This window comes from Camelus bactrianus, chromosome 18, assembly GCF_048773025.1.
Source record: "Camelus bactrianus isolate YW-2024 breed Bactrian camel chromosome 18, ASM4877302v1, whole genome shotgun sequence".
NCBI lineage: Eukaryota > Metazoa > Chordata > Mammalia > Artiodactyla > Camelidae > Camelus > Camelus bactrianus.
The window spans coordinates 3,809,501-3,836,066 of NC_133556.1; the positions used below are offsets into that span (position 1 = coordinate 3,809,501).

Consider the following 26,566-nt stretch of genomic DNA (forward strand, 5'->3'; position numbering starts at 1 on the left):
TTTAAACAATCCCATGTGATCATCATTTTAGGCAATTTTCAAGTTGGGGCGGGAGCATCTGGGAGAGCGTCCCTCTGAACAGCACACAGTGGATACAACTCTGTACGCCTTCACTCTTGAAAACAAAACGGACTTGAGTATTAAACGTGAGCCCCTCTGTCTGGTGGGCATCATGCAACACAGCCCAGTTCCTGACTGAGGAGCTTGTACAAAGGGATTAGATAAAAGGGAAGAAACTGTTTTTGTCAGCTACACGTGAGGGACGGGCCCGAAAGGAGACTCCACAGCTGGCCGTAAGAAAGAAATTTATTTCTAAATGGAGCTGGGTGTGGGCGCTGGTGAGGGTACATGTCTGTCCCCTGCCAGGGCTCTGATGCCCACCCCCAGCCCCTGCTGCCCAGCCTGGGAAGGGCCAAAAAGTGGGTCTTGGGGTGTGTTGTTTGGGGTTAGGGAGGCCCCAGGGCCCCCGCCTGGAGGCCCCATGGGGGAGCCTGTCGCAGGTGGCCTGTAGCCCTGGACGCTTGTCATGGAGCCGCAGGCCAGCCTCCCAGGCTTCAGGGCGGCACCACCAAGGCAGCCACCTCATACTGCAGGAGGGCAGCCAAAGTGAGGGGCCTGCTTTTCGGCAGCCTGTAGCCCCGTTTTCTCCAGCTCTGGTATCTGGGGAGGAACAAGTCGGCTCCAGGAGCTGGCTGGAAGGGGGCAGCTGCCCAGCCAGCGCCTGGTCCTTGGTGCTGTGGGGGTCCCCGGGTAGGCACTGAAGTCACGGGGCAGAGAGGACATTGTTCCTGTCCCGCAGCAGGTCCCCCGGGGCTTGGGGCAGGTGGTGCGGGAGTCTGAGCCCATGTCCTCCCCACCCCCTCCCGCTCCACCCTCTGACCCTCGGGGCCCCACCGGTCCACCCCCCACCCTGTTCTTATCGGTCCCTGTCCCTCTGCCCCGTCTCTGTTCTGTCGCTTTATCTCCTTATTCCTGACCCTCATCTGTCCTGCTGGATCTCCCCGTCTCTGTCCCTCAGGCCCCCTCCCTATATCTGTTTCTCCTCCTCTGTGTCCCTCTGGCGTCCTTTCTAGCTGCGTGTCTGCGCCCCTCTTCTCCGTCGTCCTCCTCTCCCCACCCTCCAATGAGAGGCTGTGGTGACCTCGGAGGCGGCTCTGCGGGCCGTCCTGGCTTTGGGCGCCTGGGATGAGCGCGGCAGTGGCGGTGGGGACCGAGGCGGCAGGGAGCAGCAGCAGCAGCAGGACCAGCGGGCGCCACATGGCCGGGCGGGCAGGGCGGCTGGGAAGGTGCGAGGGGTGGGCGGTCAGAGGCCCTGTCCTTTGTCCCCCCACCCACTCTCCAGTCCCCTCCCCGTTCCATGTGCCCGGCGCCTCACGCCAGTCTGCCTGTCACTCTTCACCTGCCCGCAGCCCTGCCGCGTCTGCCCGCAGCCCGGTCACTGGCCTCTGTACCCCGAAGACTGCGATCCAGTTTTCGCCTGAGGAGCGGCCGCTGCAGCTTTCGACGCCTCGTGGAGCCCAGGCCGAGCTCCACTGCTGACCACGCCCCTGGCCCGAGCCCCGCCCCGCCCCGCTCATTGTTACGCCCACCCCAGCACGCCAGAGGCCACGCCCCCAGGGCACGGCCCCGCCCGAGTTCTTTAGCCACACCCTGGGGCGAAGCGAGTCTCCAGCCACGGCCACGCCCGGTTACAACAGGCCACGGCCCCCTAGTCAGGGCCAGGCCTTCGTTTGCTGAGCCGCGGGAGTCCTGCCCCCGAATTGAGCCCCCAGCACCCTTGCGTTTGGGGTTCTCGCGCGTGAGGGCCTCAGAGCCCCACGCAGTCTCTCCTGTCCATCCTGTCCTGTGATTTCTAGCTCTCCGGCCTCCCTGAATTCTCTCCTTCCTGAATCCTCCCCTGCCTCCTCCACTCGGGGCGACTGACTACCTTTCCCTGCACGGTGGCCCAGAGTCTCCCCCGGCGATATGCTGGGGTCACTTTCTCTTCTCTCGGGGATGCCAGTCCTGCCTGATGTCCCATGCCCGAAAGCCATGGTTTCACCTGTTTCGCCAAATTTTTCTGTTGTTCAGTCAGGAGAGTAAATCGGTTTCCTGTTACTTCATCCTGGCTAAAAATGGAAGATGAGAAATCTTATCTTTTGCGTGACTGCCTCTTTAGAGGAGCTTTCGAAATCTCACCTTTGATATTCTTATATTTCACTTTAGTGAAGTGTGGATGTTTCAGTATCTTTCCTGTTTGGAACTCCACCTGCTCGTTCAATTTGAGACCATACTGGTTTTTTCACATATACAAAACCGTCACTCCCCTCTCCTCCAAGGAGCTCCTCCCCTTCATTTGTGGCGTTTTCCCCATCTTGGTATCTTGCTGAAATCTCTATTTCGGACCTTTTCACACCACATTTTCCTTATTCTTTCTGAAGCCTCTGCAAAAGCTCTTTGCTGCACAGTCTCTTCCACTCTAACCATTGGTGCATCTCATCTATTGAATTTTTATTGTTGACACTTAATATTCCCCTTCGGATTAACTGTTTACCCTACTTCACGTTGCCAATACTCTTTTTCCCTTGAGGATGTTTGTTCAGCATAGGTGTTCCTTTTGTCTTTCTGTGTGTGTGTGTGTGTGTGTGTGTGTGTGTGTGTGTGTGTGTGTGTGTGTGTGTGTGTGTGTGTGTGTGTGTGTGTGGCTGAGGCCCTCAGAAGTCTTTTTGCCAGAACTCATTTCTCCCGGGGGCTCCTGCACGCTTGGCGGGAGGAAAGGCCAGTCACACCCCCGCGTCCCAGGGAGGGTGGATGGGGGACGCAGCAGCCTCGGAAGGAAGGCAGCCGGGCAGGGACGGATCGCGCGCGCCCGCCCGCCCCTCCTGGACAACCTCGCTACAAAAGGAACCCCCCATCCCCCATTTTAAAATCATCACTGAAACATCAAATTTATTCTGACTCCGGTCTGAACACTCCCAGGCTTGGGGAGGACAGTACTGGCTTTCCCGTCCCACTGCCCCGTCGGTCAGGCAGTGACTGCCCTGGGCTCACGTGTGGAGAGAACCCGGTTTTGAAGTCTGGCCCAGCAGACGCCGCGCTATTTGCACCAGTCTCTTCGCCGACTCCACACCTCCCTCCAGTGTGACCACAGCTGCCCTCTCTCCCCTCCGAGGCTTCTGTTTCCACACCACACCCTTTGCTCACAAGTCAGCAATTCAGTGGCAGCTCACCAGACTGACAGGCACTACAGGGGTCTGGTTTTGTTCAAGTGAAAGGGGATTTTTTTGTGAGAGGATTTTTTTTGTTGTGATTACCACTGTAATTGGGGAGGGTTACTTTTAAATTTTTGTAGCCTTCATACAATGAAAGTTGGGGAACACTTGTGACACTGTCACTGCCACATGTCATCCGTTTCCCCTTTTTAAAGGGCTTAGTTTGCTGGGCAACCTACCAGGGTGTAATTGGGGATGGAATAAGGCAGTCGGTGAAATTCTGCCCTCAGCTGTTAAGTGGTCTTGAGCTAACGTCTTTAACATATTTGGGTGACTTCAGAGAGAAGTCTGAAGTTAACTGGCCCCAAGCTGAGCAGCAGTAAGCATGGGGGTGGGGGGTGGGCTCAGGATGCGCTGAGCAGGCAGTCTGGTTCTGGCACAGGAGGGGAGCCCTGGCCCTGCTTGACCACACCCTTGAGCCCAGTGGACTGAGGGAAGTTAGCCAGTGTGGGGATCACACCTCCAAGTCCCACCCAACGCCTTGGTGACCCCTCCACCAGCAAGCAATGCGCTGTCCACATGTTTACACATCACACCTAATCTAGTGCGAGAAAGGCCAAATAATATCAAGTGCATCATCCACCCCATCCGATGTCATAATTTCTCATGGTTGTGGCATTAACCCAGCCAGCCCTCCCCACTCCCCGCGCCAAGCACTTCCACTTCTCATGGTGCAAGCTCCTGTTTCCTTCACTCACTCACATTTGTGCTGTTAATGGCGTATCTCACATTTGCCGAAAGGATAACCTGAACAGTTAAAAAAAATTTCTCATCAGATTAAACTCACTGTGATTTTTATCTCAAAGGTCACCTCTAGGGTAAGATGATGGTTAAGATGCACCCCAAATTCAGAAATGTCAAAAACAATTTTCCTGAGAAAATATGAAAGGTTTACACACATCAGTTCTTTATTGAAGAGGCAGTCCAGACCTACTTATACAAGCCAGACCCATTTATATACAAAAAAGGGTAGGATGACAACAGATAATGCCCTGTCACCTTTTCAAATATTTACTGAAAATAATAATTATATTAAACTTTAAGGTCACAGGGTAGGAAATCTTAGTAGTTGCCACTGAACTACTTTAAGAGTATTCCCTGCACAAAATTATGCAAAATCTACCATTTAATTCCTGCTAATCATCATATCCATAAACATTTAGAAAAATATGGCAAGAGTGCTGAGCAACAAAAATGGTAGACATTTGTGATTTTTAAAAAACTTTTATGGAAGTGTAATATACATGCAGGAAAATACACATATCTTAAGTGCACACAACACTCAAGATACTCAGCACCCAGACTTAGGAACCAATTACCAGCACCAGGTAAACACACCTTACCAGCCTTGTCCAAGGCTAGCTGCTGTCCGGGTTTCTATCTGCATGGGCAAGTTCTGCCTGTTCTCACGCTGAGCGGCTGTCACCTGTGCTTGCGCCTGGTCACCCTCCTCACTCTACAGTGCCGTGTGCAGGAAAACACAGCTCTTACATGCAAAGCTCTATTGCCTGGGCGTCTTCTATCGTTTCGCGGTTTTATGCCACGAAAAGTCTCAGGCGTGTCCTTTGGTGGACATGTCCGTGCACAGGGGACACACCCACACGTGTCTGCTAGTTTTGGGTTAGAGGGGTGCACACACAGGTGTGGCCCAAAGTGCCCGCTCTCCGCACGGGCCTATCAGCGGGCAGCACCAGTGTCGGCCAGCTCGTCATCTCCCTGCCAAAGCTCCATGCTACATTCTTTCTGCTTTTCATTTTCACCATTTCAGAGGGTGGGCAATAGTGACATGTGGTGTTTTAAATCTGCCATTTCCCAGATTACTAACAAAATTAACGTACCTTCTCAAATGTTTATTGGCCATCTGGATAGTCTCTCTTGTGAGATGGCTGTCCAAGTCCTTTGCCCATTTTCTATTTTTTTCTTGTTGATCTGTAGGTGTTTAGTTTGGATCAGGGGTCAGCAGCTACGGCCTGCTGGCCAAACCCAGTCTGGGAATAGTCTTACTGGGACACAGACATGCTCATCTGTTTTGCCTTACGGCGTTCACGCTGCAATGGCCAGGCTGAGCTTCCGTGAAGGGAAACAGGCCCCTCACCAAAAACCGCTCTTTGCCAACCGCTCTTCCACATTCAGTTCTGCTGTCATGTGCATGAACTCAAGTACCTTCTCCCCTCTGTGGTCTGCCTGTTCACTTTCTCAACGGTGTCTTTTTTGAGAAATAGAAGTTCTTAAACATAATATATTCAAAGTAACTAGTTTTACAATTTAGTGCCTTTGGGATCTTAAGAAACCTTTGCTTCCCGCGTGGTTATATAGTGCAGGTTTTCTCGTTACAGCTTCCTTATTTTACACTCCATACTTAGAACTGCACTCCACCTCAGATGATTTCTCTATTTTCTATTAAATTACGAATTTAATTGACGAAGCACTTATTGGAAAGAACATCCTTTCCCACGTTACGTTATCACCTTCACCAGAAGTCAAGTGACTGTATGCTTGGGTGTTTCTGGAAGCAACATTCCGCTTCACTGGCCAGCTTAACTTGGCGCCAACACCAACCGCGCTGCCCCAATCACTACGGCTGTAACAGCTCTTGGCACCTGCCACTCTAACCTCTAGTCTGTCTTCTCTAAAACACAGCTTTGATTATTATTGGCCTTTTGAATTCACATATGAGTTTGTTTAAAAAAACTTGCTAAGATTTTAAGATTGCATTGAATATGAATTAATCTAAGGAAAACCGACACCTTTTTAAGACTGTCCTGGAATCTATGGACAGGGTATCTCCCTCTCACTGCTCTGTAACTTTTTTGTTTTGGATAGAATTCTTGAAAATATAGTGTTAGGCAACTTGTCACTCTAGGCACTTAAGGATTTCTGATTCTACTGTAAGTGGTATTGCTTTAAAACTTTTCATTTTCTGCGTTTGTTGCTGGTATATTAAAAAACCAACTTTTGCATAATGACCTTCTAGGCAGCGATCCTGCTAAATTTACTCAGTCCTAATTACCTGTATATTCCTACATACAAAATCATGTCATCTGCAAGTAAGTTTGACTTCTTTCTAATCCTTAAGCCTTTTCCTTCTTTTTCTTCCCTAACTTTCCTGGCTAGGTCCCTCTGCACAACACTGAACACAACCAGTGGCAGTGGGTACCCTGCTCTGGTTTTTCGATCTTAGGAGAAAACTTTTAGTAGTTCACTATTTAATATGCTGTTTGTTGTAGTTTAAGACACTCTTTATCCAATAAAGGAAGTTCCTTTCCACCCACACAAAATGATGTTGAGTTTACCATGAGTTCCCTGGATACTAGGTTACTTTCCTTCAATGTGATATATTACAGTGATTGGGTTTTTTAAATTATTAAAACACCCTCACATTCCTGGAGTAAGACCCATTTGATCACTGTTCTATCTTTTTTCCAGACCCCATGTCTGTTTCAGTAGCCCAGGACTGGGTCAGGAGACCACTATAAATGAGTTACTGCTGTCCAGAATGACGTTATCAGGATTGTTTTAGATTATACTCAGTATTTGCTGTGTGTCACGTGAAGACATAACTAAACTCTTCCAAGTACATAATGAGTGGAGAAAGGACACTGAGTTATCAACCAAAAATACCTGCTGGAAACTTGTATTAATTTGTTCCAAAATACTGGGGATAAGAGACAGTGGACAAAATAATGACACCATATTCGTAACAAATAAAAACATAAAATTTCTGAATCGCGTAACAGTCGCACACTCAAACCTATGGGGTAAAAAACAAGTGGCAGCAGAGCTGGCCTGTCTCACCAGCCTCACGTGAGCAGCACCGCGGTCCTTCACGGAACAGACCAGATTCCAAATGATCTATGCATAGGTTATGAAAACAGTATTTTTAAGTCACTTTTTTTTTTGCTCAAATGCAGTTGGAAACTTTACAAAAGTCACTGGCCCCTCTACTGATGAAGCACTCATTAAAAGCCCATTTGAAAATATCTCTAAAGAATAGAAAATTATGTATTCAGCCATTTTGTACCTATCAAACATGTCACCAACAATACATCCTATGTTAGCACATTTTGCCACCTTCATGCTCACACAGGAATCCTGCCTTTTCACAAACTGTATCAAATCCAAACTTGCAGAGAATTGCATAGAATTAGTTAATCACACTTATGAAACATGAGACAGTCATATACATATTCAACGCTACTGTCCTCATTATCAACTCCAGACGATTTTTAAAATTCATTCTGCAAAGAAGGTTCATTCAGAGCTGATCGCTTCTGATATCTTCCCTATAAGCATCTGATTTTATACCAGAAATATGGCTTTTAGTATAGCAATTTCCAAGACAATGTTTCCCACATTCACTCAGACAGATTTCGCTGTAGTACAAGTCCCTGATACGTAGACACAATTGGAATCCAAAATAAATATTAAATATTTATAGAGTTTCACTCTTGTATAAATGATCTAGCATCCAGTGAGTTGTAGGGTCTCGCTGAAGGCTTTGCTTCTTGATGCATTTTTAGGGATTCTTCTCAGTGAAAACTCAGATTAAAATAAATCTAATGCCTAAATGCTCTTCCTCCTCCAGAAACATGAACTCAGCAGTGGTATCTGACTCCCATCTGGGTTTCCCACATTCATTATGTGCAGAGGGTTTTCTAAAATGAGATCTGACTTCAGAGGAGACTTCCCACATCAAGTACATTCATATTTGCTCTCTTGTGAATTCTCTGATGGCTGTTGAAGGCTGATCTGTGGTGGAATTTTTTCCCACATTCATTACATTCATAGGGCTTCTCTCCTGAATGAGTTCTGTAATGCACAGTGAGGTATGACTTCTGAGAAAAGACCTTCCCACATTCGTTACATTCATAGGGCTTCTCTCCTGAATGGCTTCTATAGTGCACGGTGAGGTTTGACATCCGAGAGAAGACTTTCCCACACTTGCTACATTCATAGGGCTTCTCTCCTGAATGAATTCGATGATGGATGGTGAGGTAAGATTTCTGAGAGAAGAACTTGCCGCACTCGTAACACTCATAGGGCTTCTCTCCTGTGTGCACCCTCTGATGTCTAAAGAGGGATGAATTATGGGAGAAGGTTTTCCCACACTCGTTACATCCATAGGGCTTCTCTTCGGAATGACTTCTGTAGTGTGCTGTATAGTACGTCAACTCAGAGAACAACTTTCCACAGATGTTACATTCGTAGGATTTCTCCCCTCTGGGAAGTGACTGGTGTCCGCTGAAGGCTGAATTTTCAAGGAAGGTTTTCCCACATTCACTACATTCGTAGGGTTTCTCTCCTAAATGAGCTGGGTGATGGTCAGTGAGATATGAGAACCGAGAGAACTTTCCACATTCACTGCATTCGTGGGGCTTCTCATCTGTGTGTACTTTCCGATGTCGAATGAAGGCTGAGTTTAAATTGAAGGTTTTGCCACATTCGTGACACTCATAGGGCTTCTCCTCTAAGTGGCTTCTGTAATGTATAGTGAGGTATGACACCCGCGAGAAGAATTTCCCACATTCGCTGCACTGATAGGGCTTCTCTCCCGTGTGTGTTCTCTGATGTGTAATGAGCGTAGACTTTCGGTAGTAGGATTTCCCACATTCATTACATTTATAAAGTTTCTCCCCTGTGTGCGTCCTCTGATGGTCACTGAGGGCTGACTTGCGGGAGAAGGACTTCCCACATTCGGTACATGGGTAGGGGCGCTCTCCTGAATGGTTCCTCTGGTGTAAGGTGAGATGTGTCTTCTGGCAGAAGGTTTTCCCACATTCGTTACATTCGTAGGGCTTCTCTCCCGAGTGTGTCCTCAGGTGCTGAGTGAGATGTAACTTCTGACAGAAGGTTTTCCCGCACTCGTTGCATTTATAGGGCTTCTCCTCTAGGTGTGACCTCCGATGTACAGTGAGGGTTCCTTTTTGGCTGAAGGATTTCCCACATACATTACACTCATAAGGTTTCTCTCCTGTGTGAGCCCTCTGGTGTATAATGAATTTTGACTTTTTACAGAAAGATTTTCCACATTCACTGCATTCAAAGGGCTTCAAGTCCATCTGAGACCTCTGGTATACATTAAAATTTGACATCTGGATGAAGTCTGATCCAGAATCATTCCACGCATAGGGCTTCTCCCCCACATAGGCTCTCTTATGAGTCATGAACACAGCTTCACTGTCTAAGGCTTCTGTGCATTTGTTATATTCAAAGGGTTTCTCCAAAATATTAATTTTCTGAATACTTTCTTCATTTTGAGAATAGGCTTCCCCATTTTGATGAAATTCATAGAGCTTCTCTCCATGATATGTCTTCCCACATTCACTACACTCATCAGGTTTCTTCCTTGCATAGCTTCCATCACTAATAATTAATTCTGAAGCAGATTCTAAAGTCTTTCCACATGAGACACAATTAAGAGATATTGTACTTGAAGGAACAAAGCTTGTTCCCATGTTACAGGTTTTATCAAATGTATCCTCTCTTTCTTCACACAGGGCTCTGCCACTGATATCAACAGCCTGCACAGGACATTCGTCTCCATTTTCTTGGCTTCCTTCTATCAGGTCATCAACTTTCCAGACTTCTTCTGAAAAAGAATAAAATGAAACCAGCCTTGTGAATCTGAGCACACCAGTTACAGAACAGGAGTGGTACTCAAGGGCCCAGTCTGGGCTTGACTCTGGCTTTAGGGCTAATCTCCACAAACATTTGTAATTACGAGCGTATAGTCCTCTCTCCTTGATTTGTCATACGAGGCAGACAGACAGGCACCTGGGGGTGGAGGAGGAATGTGGAAGGGATGAGTGTGGACTTAGCAGTAGAAGAAGGGAGAGTAAATTCACACTGAACACAAGTAGCTTTGTTACTTTACAGGTATGTTCAAAACTTTTATAGAAAAGGTGAAATACACCGAAGAAATCATGAGCAGAGGACAAAGTCTCCAACAAGTGCTAGATCCAGGTAGAAACAGGAGGACCCAGAGCCAGCAGGGCTGGTGGGAGGATGAGCACCACCACTGGACGTACATTCAAAGGAAATATTCAAGTATGGATGATGTTTGGGAGAAAAAGATCACAACTGACATTAAACCATCAGATATCACTTCATACGAAGATTAGCACGGTAACATTCTAACCTAGACCTTTCCAAAATCTCTGCCTTCCTATTCTGCACATAAATCCAAAGAACCATTCTAAACACTCCGGCTTCTTCATGTTTAGAGACAGTTCCACAACCAGGGCTCCAACTCCCCAGCCCTGAATCACAGGGACCTGGAAGGAGAGACCCAGGCACACGTCTGAAAGAAATGTAAGGCAGACCAATGTCTCCAGTAAGATCAGCTCCCTGAAGGGGTCTGTGGTCTTAGCGCCAACTAACGTCCCTGCACAACAGAGAACAGCGGTTACGAGCACTAGAACCCCAACTCCAACGCATCACAGGCTGGCAGACCTTGACAAGTTACTTAACTATGACACAGTTTCATGCACCTGAAATGCAGACAACAGTTCCTTAAACAGAGGGCTGGGAGAACGCTGCATTCATTAGTACATGCTAACCACTCAGAACAGTGACACGAAACAAATACAAATACTTGTGAAGTTTTGCCATGAATTTTCTTTCAATTTACTGACTTAAATTCACCAAAACCAGCCACGTTCCTGGTATGACACTGCAACCTAATTCTGAATACAAATAAGAGTTCCCATAATCCCAGGTTTCATTTGGTGTAAAACCTTCAACATCAGATTCCTACAGTAGCTCCTATGATATTAACTTCTATTTCTATGTATCTTACAAAGTTGGGGATCCTCTGCACTACTTATAGTTACTCTCATCCACGTTCAGCGCAACACTGACAGCTCTGTGCTCAGAAATCTACAACATCCCTGCACCAAAACCCCCAAATGTCAATAGGGAAAAAACAGAAAAGTTACCATTTACCAGTAAGGTTTTTCATTACCTAGATTCACAATATATATTCAAACTGCCATTGCATTCCTGTTCCAAACACACCTGCTGCTCCAGGAAGCCTAGGCTCTGCCCTGCGCATTCCCGACCCCAAGTCTGCACACACTCCTGTTCACTCAGTCTGACTTCCCACGTTGGCTGTGCTCAAAACCTATCTACGTTTCAGGGGAAGCCTTAAAATATTTATCAAACCTCTTCCCAGCTTTCTGAAGGTCTTCTTTCCTTAAATTTTAAACTACCTTTAACACAAAGTTATATAACATGTATCTGAATACGAATAAGCTTAGGGAGAGGGCCAGGCTGGGATCTGAGGGCCTAGAGGTGGGAGTGAACCCGGGGCGGAACACAAGCCAGAGGCATCCCACGGCAGGGAAGGAAAGAGGATGAAGACAGAAAGAATGACCAGGAAAGTCTCCAGTTAACTTTTCTGTCAGATTTTTGACTGTCTGAAAACAAAGGAATCCTGCGATAAGAGGGAGAAGGTAAGTTAGGGACAGCATGAGACAAAGGGAAGGCATCTTTAGTCCTGGTAACCATGGAGAATCCCTTAAAATGTAAGCCAGCGTAAGGCCAGAAAGGGAGCGTGCATGTGCGTGCTGGAGCGGGAGCGCTACCGGGGCCCTGGGAGTGCGATCTGGGGCATCTGAGGTCACTCCCAAGGATGGAGCAACCACTTACAGAACGTCACGTGCCACTGCCTCACCTGGGTGGGCCGGCCGTGGGAGTTCACCGGCCACTGTCCAAGGCTCTTCTCCCTGCTCCAACTTGACGATCACGTTGGGTTTGGTGCTGTCGTACCCTATGAAAGAGAAAGTGCCGAGCTTGGACCAGCTGCTCAGCTCCAGGCCTTGGAGGAGAAGGTGCTGCTTCAGAAGCCACACAATAAAGCACTGATTTTGCACTTCAGCAAAATGAGAACCTTTCAGTGCAGAAGCAGACACACATCCTCTACCTGGTGCCCAAAAGGAATTAAAAGGTCTTATCACTGATTTCTTCAAGCATAAAACCATTAAATTGGAAGCCCCCTCACCCTCACCCCCAGCAGCGGCCCCGAAAGCAGCTCCGCTCACCCACGGAGACCAGGTGGCTGTAGTTCTCCAGCATCACGTCCCGGTAGGTTGTCTTCTCATCGGAGTCCAGCTGCTGCCACTCCTCCTGGGTAAAGTCCACGGCCACGTCCTTGAATGACACTGGTCCCTACAATGGCACCGCGGTTGGAAACGGGGGACATGAAGGAGACTCGTGGGACAAGAGCTCACCCAGCTCCCTGTAAAGTTAACTATGAGCACTGAAAACCACCATTTTTTTTTTTTAACAGATCATGGGAGGAAAACAAACCATATTGGAAAGACACTGCCTTTGGGTTCTTTAACATGTCCCCTCAAATCCCAAACCACTCAGAAACTCTTGAACAAAAGAGAGTTCCAGTTTTGCGACTGAAGTCTCTTGAGTTCTGGGGACGTTAAGATAATGAAACACCATTCCTGCTCTCAAACAGCTCGCAGCCTGATAAGGATGCTGGGTCAGTGAACACATGCATTTTACTCCTTGTGGTCTCCTTTGGCGCCTCTGCCGGTGGGCCCTCCTCCCCGACCTCCTCCCGCTGGCACACCGCAGGGCTCAGTCCATCCTGGGTCAGCCCTGTCGCCCTCTGACCTCCTGCTCTGCTCTGACAGCTGGCGGTCTGCAGCTATCTGCACGGCTAAGTTTCCTACTTCCTTCAAGTGTTATCTCAGACATCGTATCTCACACATCTCATCCTTGAAGCAATGAAAATTTGGTGCCTGAATGAATGCTTGAGGTACTGTCAGAGTGACGTATACAAGATGCAGGGCAGGCTAACAAGAGAGAAGCAAACTATTTTAATTCTATGTTGGCAGGCCTAGTGGGTACCCCAGGAGTAAGGGGGACAGGAGATGATGTGGTATGAAAAGTCCCCATGACAAAAACTGAAGCAGTATCGACACGAAAGAGGTTGGCACAGGGCAGAGACCAAGAAGGCACTTTCTTAAGGACAATTTTTTGATAAAGAAGAGTTGGTTCTAATTTGAGAGAGAAAATGAACATACACAGTCTCCTGACTCAAAGACAAGACAAAAATCAAAAAAGCCTAACTGAAAGAAATATGAAAGCAGAGTATATTCTCACAAGAGCGATGGAACACAGAAGTTACCAATAGCAGGAACTTCTTTGAGGAAAATTCTTGATTTATGGACTAGAGCAGATGAGAAACCAGGACCATGGAACACAAGCCATTCAGGGGCAGATGCTGGGGTGCAGCATAAATGAACAGCAGACTCGCCTCCAGGCCTATCAGGAGGGCCGCGGGCTCCCGCGGCAGGAGAGTGACTGGCTGACAGAGAAATCAACCACAGACCAACCAAGAAGCCCGAGAGGTTTCCTGTTCTCAGTACACAGAGCGGCCAATGTACGGTGACTCTGGCCATGGGCACCGTGGCCAGAGACGGAGCAGAGTGCAACACACTGCAGAGCCCACAATCAAGGTGAACACATTTACTGTCCAAACAGAAAACTGCTGTCTGGGACAAATGATCAACCAGGTGGGATCCCAGGAGCGGCGGTGCAACCCAAGACTGTCTCAGGCAAATCTGGACAAAGAGTCAACTCTCTGCATGCTGGACATGGATGTTTTTCCTAAAACAGCTCTCAGAAAACTGCTCTTACTATAAAGCAATCTAAGCAACTGAACCTTGTCCATCAACTCACCACTGGTTCAAAACGCAGTGGTGCCCACAGGTTCTGCACATCAGGGGTCACAGTTGACGAGCCAGAAGGCAGCCCACGGAATGGGAGGAAACATTTGCAAATTATATATTTGATAAGGGATCAGTTTCTAGAATGTATAGAGAACTCCCAAAACTTAACAACAAAAATATGATTTTAAAAAGGGAGAGCAAAATAAATAATTAAGTAAATTAGTAAAAGATGGGCAAAGCACTTCAATAGACATTTCTCCAAAGAAGTTTTACAAATGACCAATAAGCATATTAAAAATATGCTGAACATCAATAATTAGGGAAATAAAAATCAAAACTATAATGAGACACCACCTCATATCAATTAGAATGGCTACTATCAAAAAACCCCAGAAAATTACATGTTTTGGAGAAATTGGAACCCTTGTGCACTGTCAGTGGGAACATAAAATGGTACTGCTGTTACGGAAAACAGCATGGTGGTTCCTCAAAAAAATGAAAACCAGAACATATGATCTAGCAATATCACTTCTGGGTCTATACTCCCCTCAAAATGAAAGCAAGGACTTGAAGAGGTATCTTCACACCCATGTTCATAGCAGAATTATTCACAGCAGCTAAAATGTGGAAATAACCCAAAGGATGAATGGTTAAGCAAAACGTGATATATATACACAAAGGAATACGATTCAGCCTTAAAATGTAGTAAATTCTGACACAAGCTACCACACTGATGAACTTCAAGGACATTATACTGAGTCAAACAAGCCAGTCACAAAAGGACAAATACTGTACGATTCCACTTAGATGAGGTACTTAGAGGAATCAAAACCACAGAGACAGAAAGTAACACGGTGATTGCCAGGAGCTGGGTAGATGCAGGAGTGGGGAGTTCATGTTAACAGGGGCAGAGTTTCAGTTTTGAAAGATGAGATGTTCTCCGGAGAGCGATGCTGGTGATGACTGCAGAACAATATGAATGTTCTTGATACCACTGCACTGTACACTGAAAAACGGTTAAGATACTAAAGTTTACATTACATATACTTTACCACAATAAAAAAAAAGTGGAAGAAAAAAAATGCAGTGACGTCTAATTCCATATCCCGACCCACTCACTTTCAGAGCTCTGCTGTCGCCCCCACAAAGGAGAGGGGATGAAATGGGCTCGCTGGCTGCGTTCGCTCACAGTAGCTATTAGTAACTATTCCCTCAAAAAGTGAAATTTAAAAAAATCAAGAATCGTCAGCTGATTGAGGAAAACAACATAAATAAAAAATAAGCATCAAGATGAACAACTCAACAACGACCGAACCGAATTCACACAAGAAACAACTTACATTTTTTTCTACTGATTTATATTTTTAAATAAATTAAGCAGGATATTGTTTCCATAAAATGAGACTATCCTGCTATGAAAAAGCCACTGGAGAAAATTTAGAAATTAAAGACTGGATTGTTGAATTTTTTAAAAATCCTCAAGCAAGAAGCCTGAATAACAAATGAGACACAGAATACATAACTTAGGAAATCTCTCTGAAAACAAGAAATTGAAATGATGAAACAAAATTTGAGGTATTCAAGCCAGATCCAACAGCTTCAACACCTTCCAAAAGAGACTATAGAGGGTAAAAAAAAGAACAAAAAATCATCAAAGGCAGAACCAAAAATGATTCCTGAGCTGGAGAATCATCAAACAAACAAACAAATAAAACAAGTATAATCAAAAAGGGCAAAGAATACTGGGGGAGGAGGGAAATAGTGAGATCCAGAAATTTCCTGATAAAATATCAAATTTAAAAATTAGGGGGAAATTCCTAATAAGTTATGGAGAAAAAAAAATACACTAGTTACCCTGGCAACTGATATTTCACTTCTCAACTGAGAGAAAACAATGGAGAACTGCCCACAACATTCAAAGACAAAAGGATTCCGAACCTAGAAGCACACACCAAGCCAAACTATCATTTAAGCCTAAGGACACTGTGAAGGTATTTTCAGAAAAGCAAAACAATTTATATCAAAGAAAACAGTCTCCCTACAACACTCAGTGACATACTCCACTGAAACCCAGAGCTCCAACAGCAGTGAGCATGGGGTGAACACGGGGATGGGGAAACCTCACTGAGAGACCAGTAAAAAGGGTTCTCGGTTGTTGGAAGGAGCAGCTGTTGGCACTGCAAACATTTAACTCGTATTGTGGAAGAGAAATGCTCAGCAAACATGTCCCATTTCCCTCCTGTTTATGAAGGGCTTGCACCCACTGGTACAGCCACATCTTGGCAGGCCCCACAGGTGAGATTCCCCGAGAGCCTAGGATTATCCACAGGCAAACCAAATGAGCCTTCAGATCACCTACAGGAACTAACGTCCTTCTGGGTTTAGTCAGGCCAGGAGGCAAGAAGAGGCGGGGATTAGAAGACTCATCAGTCCAACAAATAAAATAAATTACATTCCATATGTGTATGCACGACTGGGACATTGTGCTGTACACCGGAGACTGACACATTGTAACTGACTGTACTTCAACTTAAAAAGAATTACATTCCGCACAGACATCGTTTATATACCTATACTGTTTATATACCTACATTGTTTCTATACCTACACTGTTTATATACATAAAATATTAGCAAACAAAATCCAATACCAGATTGAAAAGAAAATACGTAACAGCCAAATGGGACTTATTTTAAGCATACTGACTGGTTTAATACTTGGAAATCTATTAGTACAATGTGCTGTTATAATACAGCTAAGAAAAAAAAATCTTAAATTTCCAAAGACGTTGAAAAGATCGCTTTCCAACAATATTCAAATGAATACGTGATTTAAAAAAAAACTCAAAGAAAATACGAACTGATGAATACTTTACTAACATGAATATATGTATGTACACGCATTTTAGTGTGATATATACACACAAGCACAAGTATACACTTTAAATTTATATACACACGCACATACTTATGCTTCAGTCATCTTAGTTCCAAAGTCAAAATTTAACAGGACAACAACAGACACATTCCCACTAAGATTAGAACCAAGGCAAAATGCTCATTATCTCCAATTAGAGGGAACAGTTAAAGGCCTAATAATAAGAAAAAGTAAAACTATTTCTATTCCCAGATGACATACTACACCTAGAAAACTCAGAGAATCAACAGTGGAACCCAATCAACAAAAAGAACTCTTGTTAGGTAACAGAATATATAGTAAACATACATAAAAGCAACAGCTCTCATTATATAAAGCAATAAGAAGGTATAACGCAAGTGTACACACAGTTTACAATAGCAACAGAAAAGAGAGCTCTTAATGAGAAGTGTACAAAACCTATACTAGAAAAAATGTTAAAACACTCCTGAGAGACAGAGAAGTAGACCTGAATGAACGGAATGGCTCTCCTTGCTCTTGGACGGACAGGTCGGCTTAGTATCACAAACATGTCAGTCACTGTGAACTACGTTATAAACATGTGATGGCAACAAAAATAGGGAAAAGCTTTTTCCTGGAACTAGACAAGTTGACACTAAAGTTCAGATGAAGGGGGAAAAATAATCAAGAACAGCTAGGAAAATCTCCAAAAAAGAAGCTATGAAGTGGGCCTACCACCACCAGATTTAAAATACAACCCCTATGGTAAACCAGTTTGGTCCAGGAGGCACCAATGGAAACAGCAGCGGGAGAGCACAAGGTCTAGAAACAGGTTTTATGGTTATACATCATGATGATATGTGATTGAAAAATTGTAATTAGCAGAACTGATTTTTAATAAATGGTATTACAGGAATTGATAACCATTTAGATGTGGATAACACTGCATCCATATCTTACAGCATAAAAGAATAAACTCCAACTGGATCAATGATCTAAATGTGAAACATGAACCACACGGGAAAAACAAGGGTGAGTTTCTCCGTAATGTTCATGTGGGGAAAGGCTTTCTAACTGTGACTCAAAATAGAGACATCAGCACTTCTGCTTTCAGCCAAGATGAGCAAGGACTGGATTTACCCTCCCATCTGAAACAACACCAAAAAAACAGAATATACAAAGCTGTGGTTTTCAAGACACTCATCACCAGGCAATTAAGGACAGTAATCCAGGAGAGACAGGAAATAAACAAGATGAGCCCAAGCTGCTGCCCTGAGAGTTCCCAGCTGTGGAGAAGGGAAGGGAAACAGACAGAGCTGAAGAGAGTTGACAAGTCGGGGAAGGCAGGAAAGCACAACCCAGAAAGAAAATAATCAATCAACTGAAATGGGCCTAAAACTGACACAGATGTTACAACTGGGACATTTAATAAAGCATTGAAATGGTTAACTGTATTCCATATGGTCAAAAAAACTGAGCAGAGACAGAGAAGATACTTTAAAAAAAGACTCAAATTGAAATTCTACGGACAAAAACTACAATATCTTCCTGAGATGAAAACTACAGCGGACTAGATTAACAGCATCGCAGAAAAACAGACCAGTGAACAAGAAGCTATGGCAACACGATACACAAAATTAAACACACAGAGAAACAAGAATGAAAAGAAAATCAAGGACACCGGTGAGTTGGGGAACAATTTAAAGCAACAAAACAAATATACATATATATATATATATGCACACACATACACACATATATATACACACATACACACATATATATATACACATACACATATATAAATAAAACAGAAACCACTGAAAGAAGGAATGGGGGAGAGAGGGGAAATACTTGGAAGAAATCATGGTCAAAACTGTCCCGAACTTGATGAAAACCATAAACACACAGATCCAAGAAGTTCAGTGATGCCCTGAGCACAAAAACATAAAGATACAGGTATGTCTCAGAGACATTACAGGTTGGGTTCCAGACCACCAGAATAAAGCAAGCATCGTAATAAAGCGAGTTACATGAATGCTTTGGTTTCCCAGGGCATATAAAAGTTATGTTTACACTATCCTACAGTCTATTGACTGTGCAATAGCATTATGTCTAATAAAAAAGTAGGTACCTTAATTAAAAACTACTTTACTGCTTAAAAAAAATGCCAAGACAACTGCAATAGTAACATCAAAGATCACCAAGCACAGATCACCACAACAAATGCAGTAATAATTAAACAGTTTGAAATACTATGAGAATTACCAAAATGTAACACAGAGACACAAAGGGAGGAAAGCTGCTGGGAAAATGGAGCCAACAGGCTTGCTTAACGCAGGGTTGCCAGAGCCTTCCAGTTTGTAAAAAATGCTTTATCTGTGAAGAGCAATAAAGTGAGGTGTCCCTTGACATATCGCAATCAAATGGCTAAAATCAACTGATAAAGAGAAATGTTTAAAAGCAGCAAAGGGGGGGAAAAATGTTATCTACAGAGGAACAAAGATGAGAATGACATCAGACTTCTCTTGGAAACAATGTAAGCCAGAAGCCAGTGGAGGAAGACATTTAAAGTACTGGAGAAAAAACAAAATCCAGCAATGATCCCTTTAAAAGTGAAAGCAACATAAAGACATTTTCAGATATACAAGAGCTGAAAAAATTCAATATCAACTAAAAGAAATGTTAAAGAAAGTCCTTTGGGCAGAAGGAAAGTGACAGCAGATAAAAATGAGGATCCATACAAAGGAATGAAGGTACCAGAAATGGTTAACTATGTACTTTCTCTCAGTACTTATATCTCTTTAAAAGATAACTGTTTAATTAAAAATAACAACTTACATAACAGAGGAGAACAAATCTGACTCCATATTGGATCTGTTCCTTTAGTTTTTAACCACTGTGCCCTGTTTTCTAGGCTTAGTCTGCACCTTTTATAAAACAATGTTGCCTTTAGCGTGAAATATCCAGGAGAGCCTGTTCTTGGGGCTCTGACCTTTAAGGATGTTTGCACTTCTGCACTTAAGCAGAGATGGCAAGTTGAAAAATAGAGAATAACCTGTTTTGTTGGAGGTTTACAGGGACACCATGGCCTGACTAACATGGACGGCTGCAAGAATAAAGAATTCCTACAGCATGAAGTTTGCAACAATGAACCACACCCCCTCCCCTATTTTTTTTTTTTTTTTTTTAAATAAAAAGAGCCTGTATTCTGACTGGAGCATGATGGTTCTCCAAGACATTAGTCTGCCATCCTCTTGGTCTGCCGGCTTTCCAAATAAAGTTGCTACTCCTTGCCCGAACACCTCATCTCCCAATTTATTTGGCTGTCGTGCAGTGAGAAGAACGAGTTTGGACTCAGTAACACTTATAGCAGGATTGGTACCACATGCAAAAATTACATGCAACAGTAGTGTAAATACCAAAATAGAGAAACAACAGCAGCTTCCTAGGCTCTAAGTGAAATAGTGTATTACTTGAAGATAAACTATGATAAATTATATACTATAAACCCTACCCTAAAGCACCCACTAATATAACAAACGTTACAGCTAACAATTCAACAAAGGATATAAAACGGAATCATAAAACAAAGTCAATCAAAAGGGAGGAAGACAAAGAAGATGGAGCAGATGAGAAAGACGGACCACAGACTACAACCTAACCGGTAATAACAATAATCACATTATATGTAAGTGGTCTGAACACCCCCATTCACAGGCAAAAATTCTCAAACTGGATTAAAAAACAAGACCCAACTATATGCTGTCTGCAAGCAATGTACTTTACATACAAAGATGTAAATAGGTTAAACATAAAAGGACAGAATAAGATACAGCACGCCAACACTACTCCAAGTTGGAGTGACTACAAATATCAGAGATTCCATTTCACAGCACAGAATATTACCAGGATAAAGAAGGCCACTGCACAGTGACAAAGTGGTTAATTAATCAAGAGGACATAACAATCTTCAGCACTTAGGTATCCTTCAATAAAATACATGAAGCAAAAACTGACAGAATTTCAAGGAGAAACAGACAAATCACAATTGCACAATTGCAGGATGCAACTTGTCAGTACCCTCACAACTGACAGGACAAGCAGGCGGAAGGTTAGCAAGGACACAGGATACAGCCCCGCACTACCAACTAGAGCTGACTGGCATTTACAGAACGTGCCACCTGATGGAGCAGAACCGGCACCCTTCTTACCTGCACACAGAACTTCTCCAAGGGAGACACTATTTTGGGCCATAGATTTTAAGAGAGTCATTATTCATGCAGTGTTCCTCCCCCAAATTCACAATCTAAATCCCATCATGAAGAAATACCAGGGAAACCTAAATTCAGAGAATTTTACAAAATAATTGGCCTGTATTCTTCAATCATCATAACGGCATTGAGAAATTATTCCACACTAAACAGACTTAAAAAGCATGCAACTAAATGTGATTCATATTTCTGGACTGGGTCCATCATGAGAAATAAAAAATTGCTATAAAGGAAATGACTGGGAAAATTGGCAAAACTGGAAGGTAAACTATAGATTAATGTATTATATCAACAAAAAATTTCCTGAATTCACCAACTATGCTAAGTATATGTAGGAAAATATTCTTGATCTTTTGAGGTACAACTGAAATGTTACAGGGCGAGGGGGCATACCATATACCTACTCTCAAACGGTTCAGAAAAAAAAAGTTAGTTAAAATGATGGCAATGCAATCGACACAATCCAAGACTCATCAACCAACGGCAACATATGGACTCTATCTATATTCTCATTGAAAAGGAAAAACTGAAAAACATTTAGAAAACAGAAACTTGGAACATTGATATTATACACTAAGAAGGAATGGTTTGTGGGTTATCATCACCCACTTTTTATAAGACTATCATTTAAAGCTACATACAGAAATATAAATAAATTTCTTTAAAAGCCAAGAAAAGGGAGATGCCGTGAGTTTGTAAGTAACAGATGTCAGAGGCAGGTGAGTGGCCACCTAGGTAACGGCTGGAAAACGTCCACTAGATTGACCACAGTTAGGTCACTGCTCATCTTTACCAACAGATCCAGGAGTGGTAAGGACAAAACCAAGACCCCAAGAGCTGGAATGGGAAGTGAGGACATCTTTACTGGAGAATATCTGTCTGTCTTGTTCACTGTGCAAACCAAACACTAACAGAAATACCTGGAGAATGAGCAGACCATTCCTTAATTTAGGTTTTATTCTGGACTCAAGAGTCAAATGTAAATGCCTCTATTTGGATCACAGTATTTTGGAGCCTGGGAAAAAAACTACCCGCACCAAGTCCTCCTTGGGCAGCAGGTCCTCGGTTTAGATAAGCAGCGAGTACAAGCCACAGACTGCAGTGATTTAACAGTTGTAATGGCAGAGCTATCCACAATTGCACCAAATTCAACAAACACATGTTTTTCAAGTCCTAGGAAGTCTTTAAGAACCACAAGTAATAAAAAAGGTTTCTTCTTACAGTCAACACACATCACGTAAGGGACGGTACTTTCCTTTTTCTGGAAATGTCCAGAACATCAGCCACATCTGCAGCTCAGCCCCGGGAGCCCTGAACTACGATACTACCTACACACTTGAACTCTACAAAGTCTAGGTGCCAACGTGACTGTGTAACAACCATATTTTACATGATGATGTCTTTTATCAATGTCCATCTTCCCATTTTAAAGTATGGACCCTAATAAAAACTCTAAAATGCATTACAAAACAAAGTGGGGGAATATATACACAGACAGGAAAACTCACCTGGGACTCATTCATTTTCTGCTGCTCTCAGAAAAGCGTAGACTGTTAACGGTGGACCTAGAGGAAGGGAAGGAAGTAATTGAAGCCGTGAGTCATCTGGCAGCAACCTCCTGCATCAGAACCACCAAAGAAAGCTCAATAAAATGATACCCTATGAATATTCAGAAGAGGCGAAAAGGGTGATAAGAGAGAAACACACCTGAACCCCGGTAACTCCAACATGATCAGGTTACTCCGATTAGTCAGTACAAACACTGACTCTTTTTCATATAGTTTGCCATCATTAAAATGAAGCACAAAAACAAAAAAGTATTTTCTATCTCTTTAAATTTCTTACAATCAAAGATTCCACAGGAAGGGAACATGTGAACTCTGAAAAGTGGAACATATGTGCATCAGGACACAGTATTGTTTTTAAATTACCTGACTCAACTTAGTTACTGCTACACTTAAAAATCTTTTATTAAGGAAACTATAATAGAGTGGGACAGAACACTGACCTGGGAGTTTGGGTCCTGTCAGCAATCCCACCTACACACCCGGTGACCTAGACACGTCACCTCCCTTCTCAGGCCCAATCTCTTCCTCTCTCAACCGAAGCAGCAGGACAGAAGCCTCGCAGACTTATCCTGCACTCCACTGAGTGATTCCGCAGGGCAGACCAGGGGAGGGTTCAGCACACACTCGGATTCGAGAACCAAGGTGCTAATTAATGCACCTTGAGACACACGCTCGCCATCTCGAGGTGGCGACAGGAGGGGTGTCGGGTGTGGAGGGAGGAGTGGACGCGGAATGTCCACAGACCAGCCGGCCGCCCCTACTCCCCCAGGACACTCAGAACTCACAAGTCCCAGTGGGCGCCCATCCAGGAGCAGCCTCCGCGATCCTGCAGCCCAGCCCCTCCACCTCCGGGACGCGGACAAACCCTCCCTGTCGCTCTCTCGTGTGCTCGGCCAAGGCTGGCTCCCCCAAGCCCCGCTCTCCGCGGGCCGCAGGGTCGAGAACTGCCTGGAGGCCCGCAGACGCACCAGCTACCCCGCCGGGACCCGCTGACTGGCCTCAGGCTTCCGAGGCTCCGGGCCGAAGGCTGCTTCTCCCGCTTGCTCGTCTCCCAGAATCTCTCCTCTCCGCTTCCCGAGGCCGCTGGTCCCGAGGAGCTGGCTCTGGGCCTACGGGACAAAATCCCTTCAGGCGAACGTCCCTCCCAGAGCCTCCCAGTCCTTCGCGCTGCAGACGGTCGGGCCCGGGTCCCGCCGCCCCTGCGCCGCCGCCCGTCCGACCCCTCCGGCTCAGGCCGCAGGCTCCGGGGCTCGCGCTCAGAGGTCCCCGCTCGAGCCTCCGCACAGTCTGCGCCAGCTGGGTGTCGGCCAGCGTCCACCCCCGCAGGCCCCCGAACCCTTGCCTGCGGGAGGCCAAAGACTGAGAACGAGGACGAGAAGTGACCTGGGTACAGACAGGAAGCGGGAGCACCGCGGCGTCGGTGCGCGTGCGCGAACACGCAGACAGGGAGAGGTGCGCAAGCGCAGGGGGACGCCGGAAGTCCGCCTCCCCCGGTCCACCCTGGGGAGCCGGACAAGTACGAGGACTCTATTTCCCATAAGTCTCCGCGCCGTCAAGTTAGGGAACGTCTTAAATGTCTCCACCTCATCTGGCCGCGGAGAGGCGCTGAGCCGACCGGGACTCAATTTCACTTAATTTAAGGGAACGTCAGTAAAGTCTCGAAGCGTCTTGCCTGGCTGTGTCCTGGTGTCCTAGATGTTTGCTCATCTTTAGTGTTTAAGAGTAGAATCAGTGTCTACAGACAACTGTGTAAGGGGTTTTTCATGTTCGCTTGTGATCATAAGAGATATTTAATTAAAATATTAGTGAATAGAGCTTAGCAATATCATGATAGAGTATTAGCCTCCTATACCTTCCTCCCCACTTATAGTGAAAAAGAAACCTAGCTTTTCCAAACCACTTTTAATTCGTGGCACCTGTAGAAAAGTCGTAAAATACAGAATTGAAAGGAGAAAATTATCCATGATTTTATCTACTGAAGAGGATGATATGTGTGGAAAAAAGAATCATGTGTTTCATTTCTTTATACAATGGAATATTACTCAGTCATAAAAAAGAATGAAATAATGCCATTTGCAGCAACATGGATGAGATCATCATTCTGAATGAAGTAGGTCAGAGAAAGACAAATATCATTCGATATCACTTATATGTGGAATCTAAAATATATATATGTATATACAAATCTATTTACAAAACAAAACAGACTCATTGACATAGAAATCAAACTATGGTTACCAAAGGGGAAAGAGCAGGAGAGAGATAAATTAGGAGTTTGGAATTAACAGATACACATTACTATGCATAAAACAGATAAAAAATAGGACCTATTGTATAGCACAGGGAACTATAATCAATTTCTTGTATTAGCATATAATGGAGAAAAGTCTGAAAAAATACATATGTATGTATATGTATAACTGAATCACTTTGCTCATTGGGAAACTAATGTTGGAAATTACACTTCAATAAAAATAAAATTAAAATTTAATATAAATAAATAAATTTTAAAAATAAAATAAGATTGCACTTGACTGCCAAAAAAAGTTACTTAAGTAGGATAACTTCACCTGAAAAGGAATGAGATAAAAACATTAAAATAAAAACGTTCAATTCCCTTTTTGAAAATGATAGAATTGTGTGTTTCAATGGAAAACTAAGTAGTCTTTGGGGAACATCACTCTGCATTGGTTTGAGCTCTTTCTTTGTCTTTGAGCTTACTGTTCACCTCTTTGAAAGTTGTAGGTAACATGCAAATTCTGTCCACTTGTTTGGAAGTTCAGCTGAATCCCCAACCCTCCACCCAGGAGAAATCAAGTTTTGCCTTCATTTATTTACATATTAATCTTAATATATAATGTGTCTGTTTCTCAGATTCCTTCTTGAATCAAATAAAATACTTCGAATGTGCTCATTGTTTTATCTGTATGAGAGTCATGAGCTTACTTTTATGTTTTAACAGTTCGGGAGGTCTTCACAGAGATCCTGGATGGATTCACCTAACAGCACCAGGTAAACTTCGTGTCAAAAGGAGCACACTTCATTCCTCAAAAATTTTAAAGTAGAACTATCAGAGGATCCAGCAATTCCACTTCTGGGTATTTTTATTGAAGAAAACAAAAACACAATTCAAAAAGATATCTGCACCCCTGTGTTCAATGCAGCATTATTTTTGATAGCCAATAGATGGAAGCAACCTAAGTGTCCATCCCTAGATGGATGGATAAAGAAGATGGGGTGTGTATATCTACATCTATATCAACAGTGGACTATCAGCCATAAAACAGTTTTCTACATCAAAAATAATTCAGGATTATTTTTCAGAGTTAAGAAATATGGTTGGATAATCACAACCCTGTTAAACAATCTCTCATTTGACAGGAAACCGACAAACCAGGCTGGTAATGACCACACACGTCATGAATGTGAGAAGACGTTCGTCTTTATTATATTTCCCCCAAAGCTGCATTGCACTGTCTTCCATAATAATCTAAAATGACATACAAACATGTCGAGACAAGTTAAAAAATTACAACTGAGTTCCCACAATTCAATAATGAGGACTAAAGAATAAAAATTAATGTTTACAAGAATTGGAGGAGGAATTATTCACCTAGCTATAAGTAGAATGGCTATATTATACAAGCATAATAGATAAAAATACAAAAACCTCTCTTGAAAATTGTAAACAAAATTGTATTTACATATGTATAACTATAATACTCATCAGAAAACTTTGTAGGAACATGTTTTCAAACCGATGACTATTTCAAAATGATTTAAAATAAATACATAAATATAAAAGTAAATATAATACTTTGTGGACAATATTTTCAAAATAAGCCAGTGAAAACTATGGCACAATCCTATGGCTCTAATTTTATATTTCAAAGTATTTCCCTCCTATT

The 26,566-nt window shown here is 43.8% G+C and overlaps 1 protein-coding gene and 1 long non-coding RNA gene across 11 annotated transcripts; both read right to left on the reverse strand.

Annotated features, from left to right (window-relative positions):
- Positions 1 to 299: 299 nt before the first annotated feature.
- On the reverse strand, positions 300 to 1,538 carry LOC141573843 (uncharacterized). The gene is made up of 3 exons (XR_012500172.1): positions 1,400 to 1,538; positions 1,142 to 1,278; positions 300 to 660 (listed from the first exon to the last, which is right to left on the reverse strand). It is a non-coding gene; the product is annotated as an uncharacterized LOC141573843 (long non-coding RNA).
- A 2,596-nt stretch (positions 1,539 to 4,134) lies between these two features.
- On the reverse strand, positions 4,135 to 24,119 carry RBAK (RB associated KRAB zinc finger). Of its 10 annotated transcripts, none has more exons than XM_074345639.1 (5): positions 24,042 to 24,119; positions 22,599 to 23,767; positions 12,293 to 12,419; positions 11,926 to 12,021; positions 4,135 to 9,840 (listed from the first exon to the last, which is right to left on the reverse strand). In XM_074345639.1, exons 2-5 carry the CDS (start codon positions 22,611 to 22,613, stop codon positions 7,925 to 7,927), a joined length of 2,154 nt encoding a protein of 717 aa, XP_074201740.1. In that variant the 5' UTR covers positions 22,614 to 23,767; positions 24,042 to 24,119; the 3' UTR covers positions 4,135 to 7,924. The 10 variants fall into 10 exon arrangements, with proteins under 10 accessions (XP_074201740.1, XP_074201738.1, XP_074201747.1 ...); XM_074345637.1 differs by having other exon boundaries at positions 24,001 to 24,085; XM_074345646.1 differs by having other exon boundaries at positions 22,599 to 22,655; positions 23,634 to 24,059.
- Between the last annotated feature and the right edge of the window lie 2,447 nt (positions 24,120 to 26,566).

Excerpts from the sequence above, each read along its gene's own strand:
- RBAK (XM_074345639.1), bottom strand. Across the intron at positions 12,022-12,292 it reads CAGCCACCTGGTCTCCGTGG|GGTACGACAGCACCAAACCC; the intron begins GTGAGCGGAGCT and ends TCTCTTTCATAG. Across the intron at positions 9,841-11,925 it reads CCCACGGCCGGCCCACCCAG|AAGAAGTCTGGAAAGTTGAT; the intron begins GTGAGGCAGTGG and ends ATTCTTTTTCAG.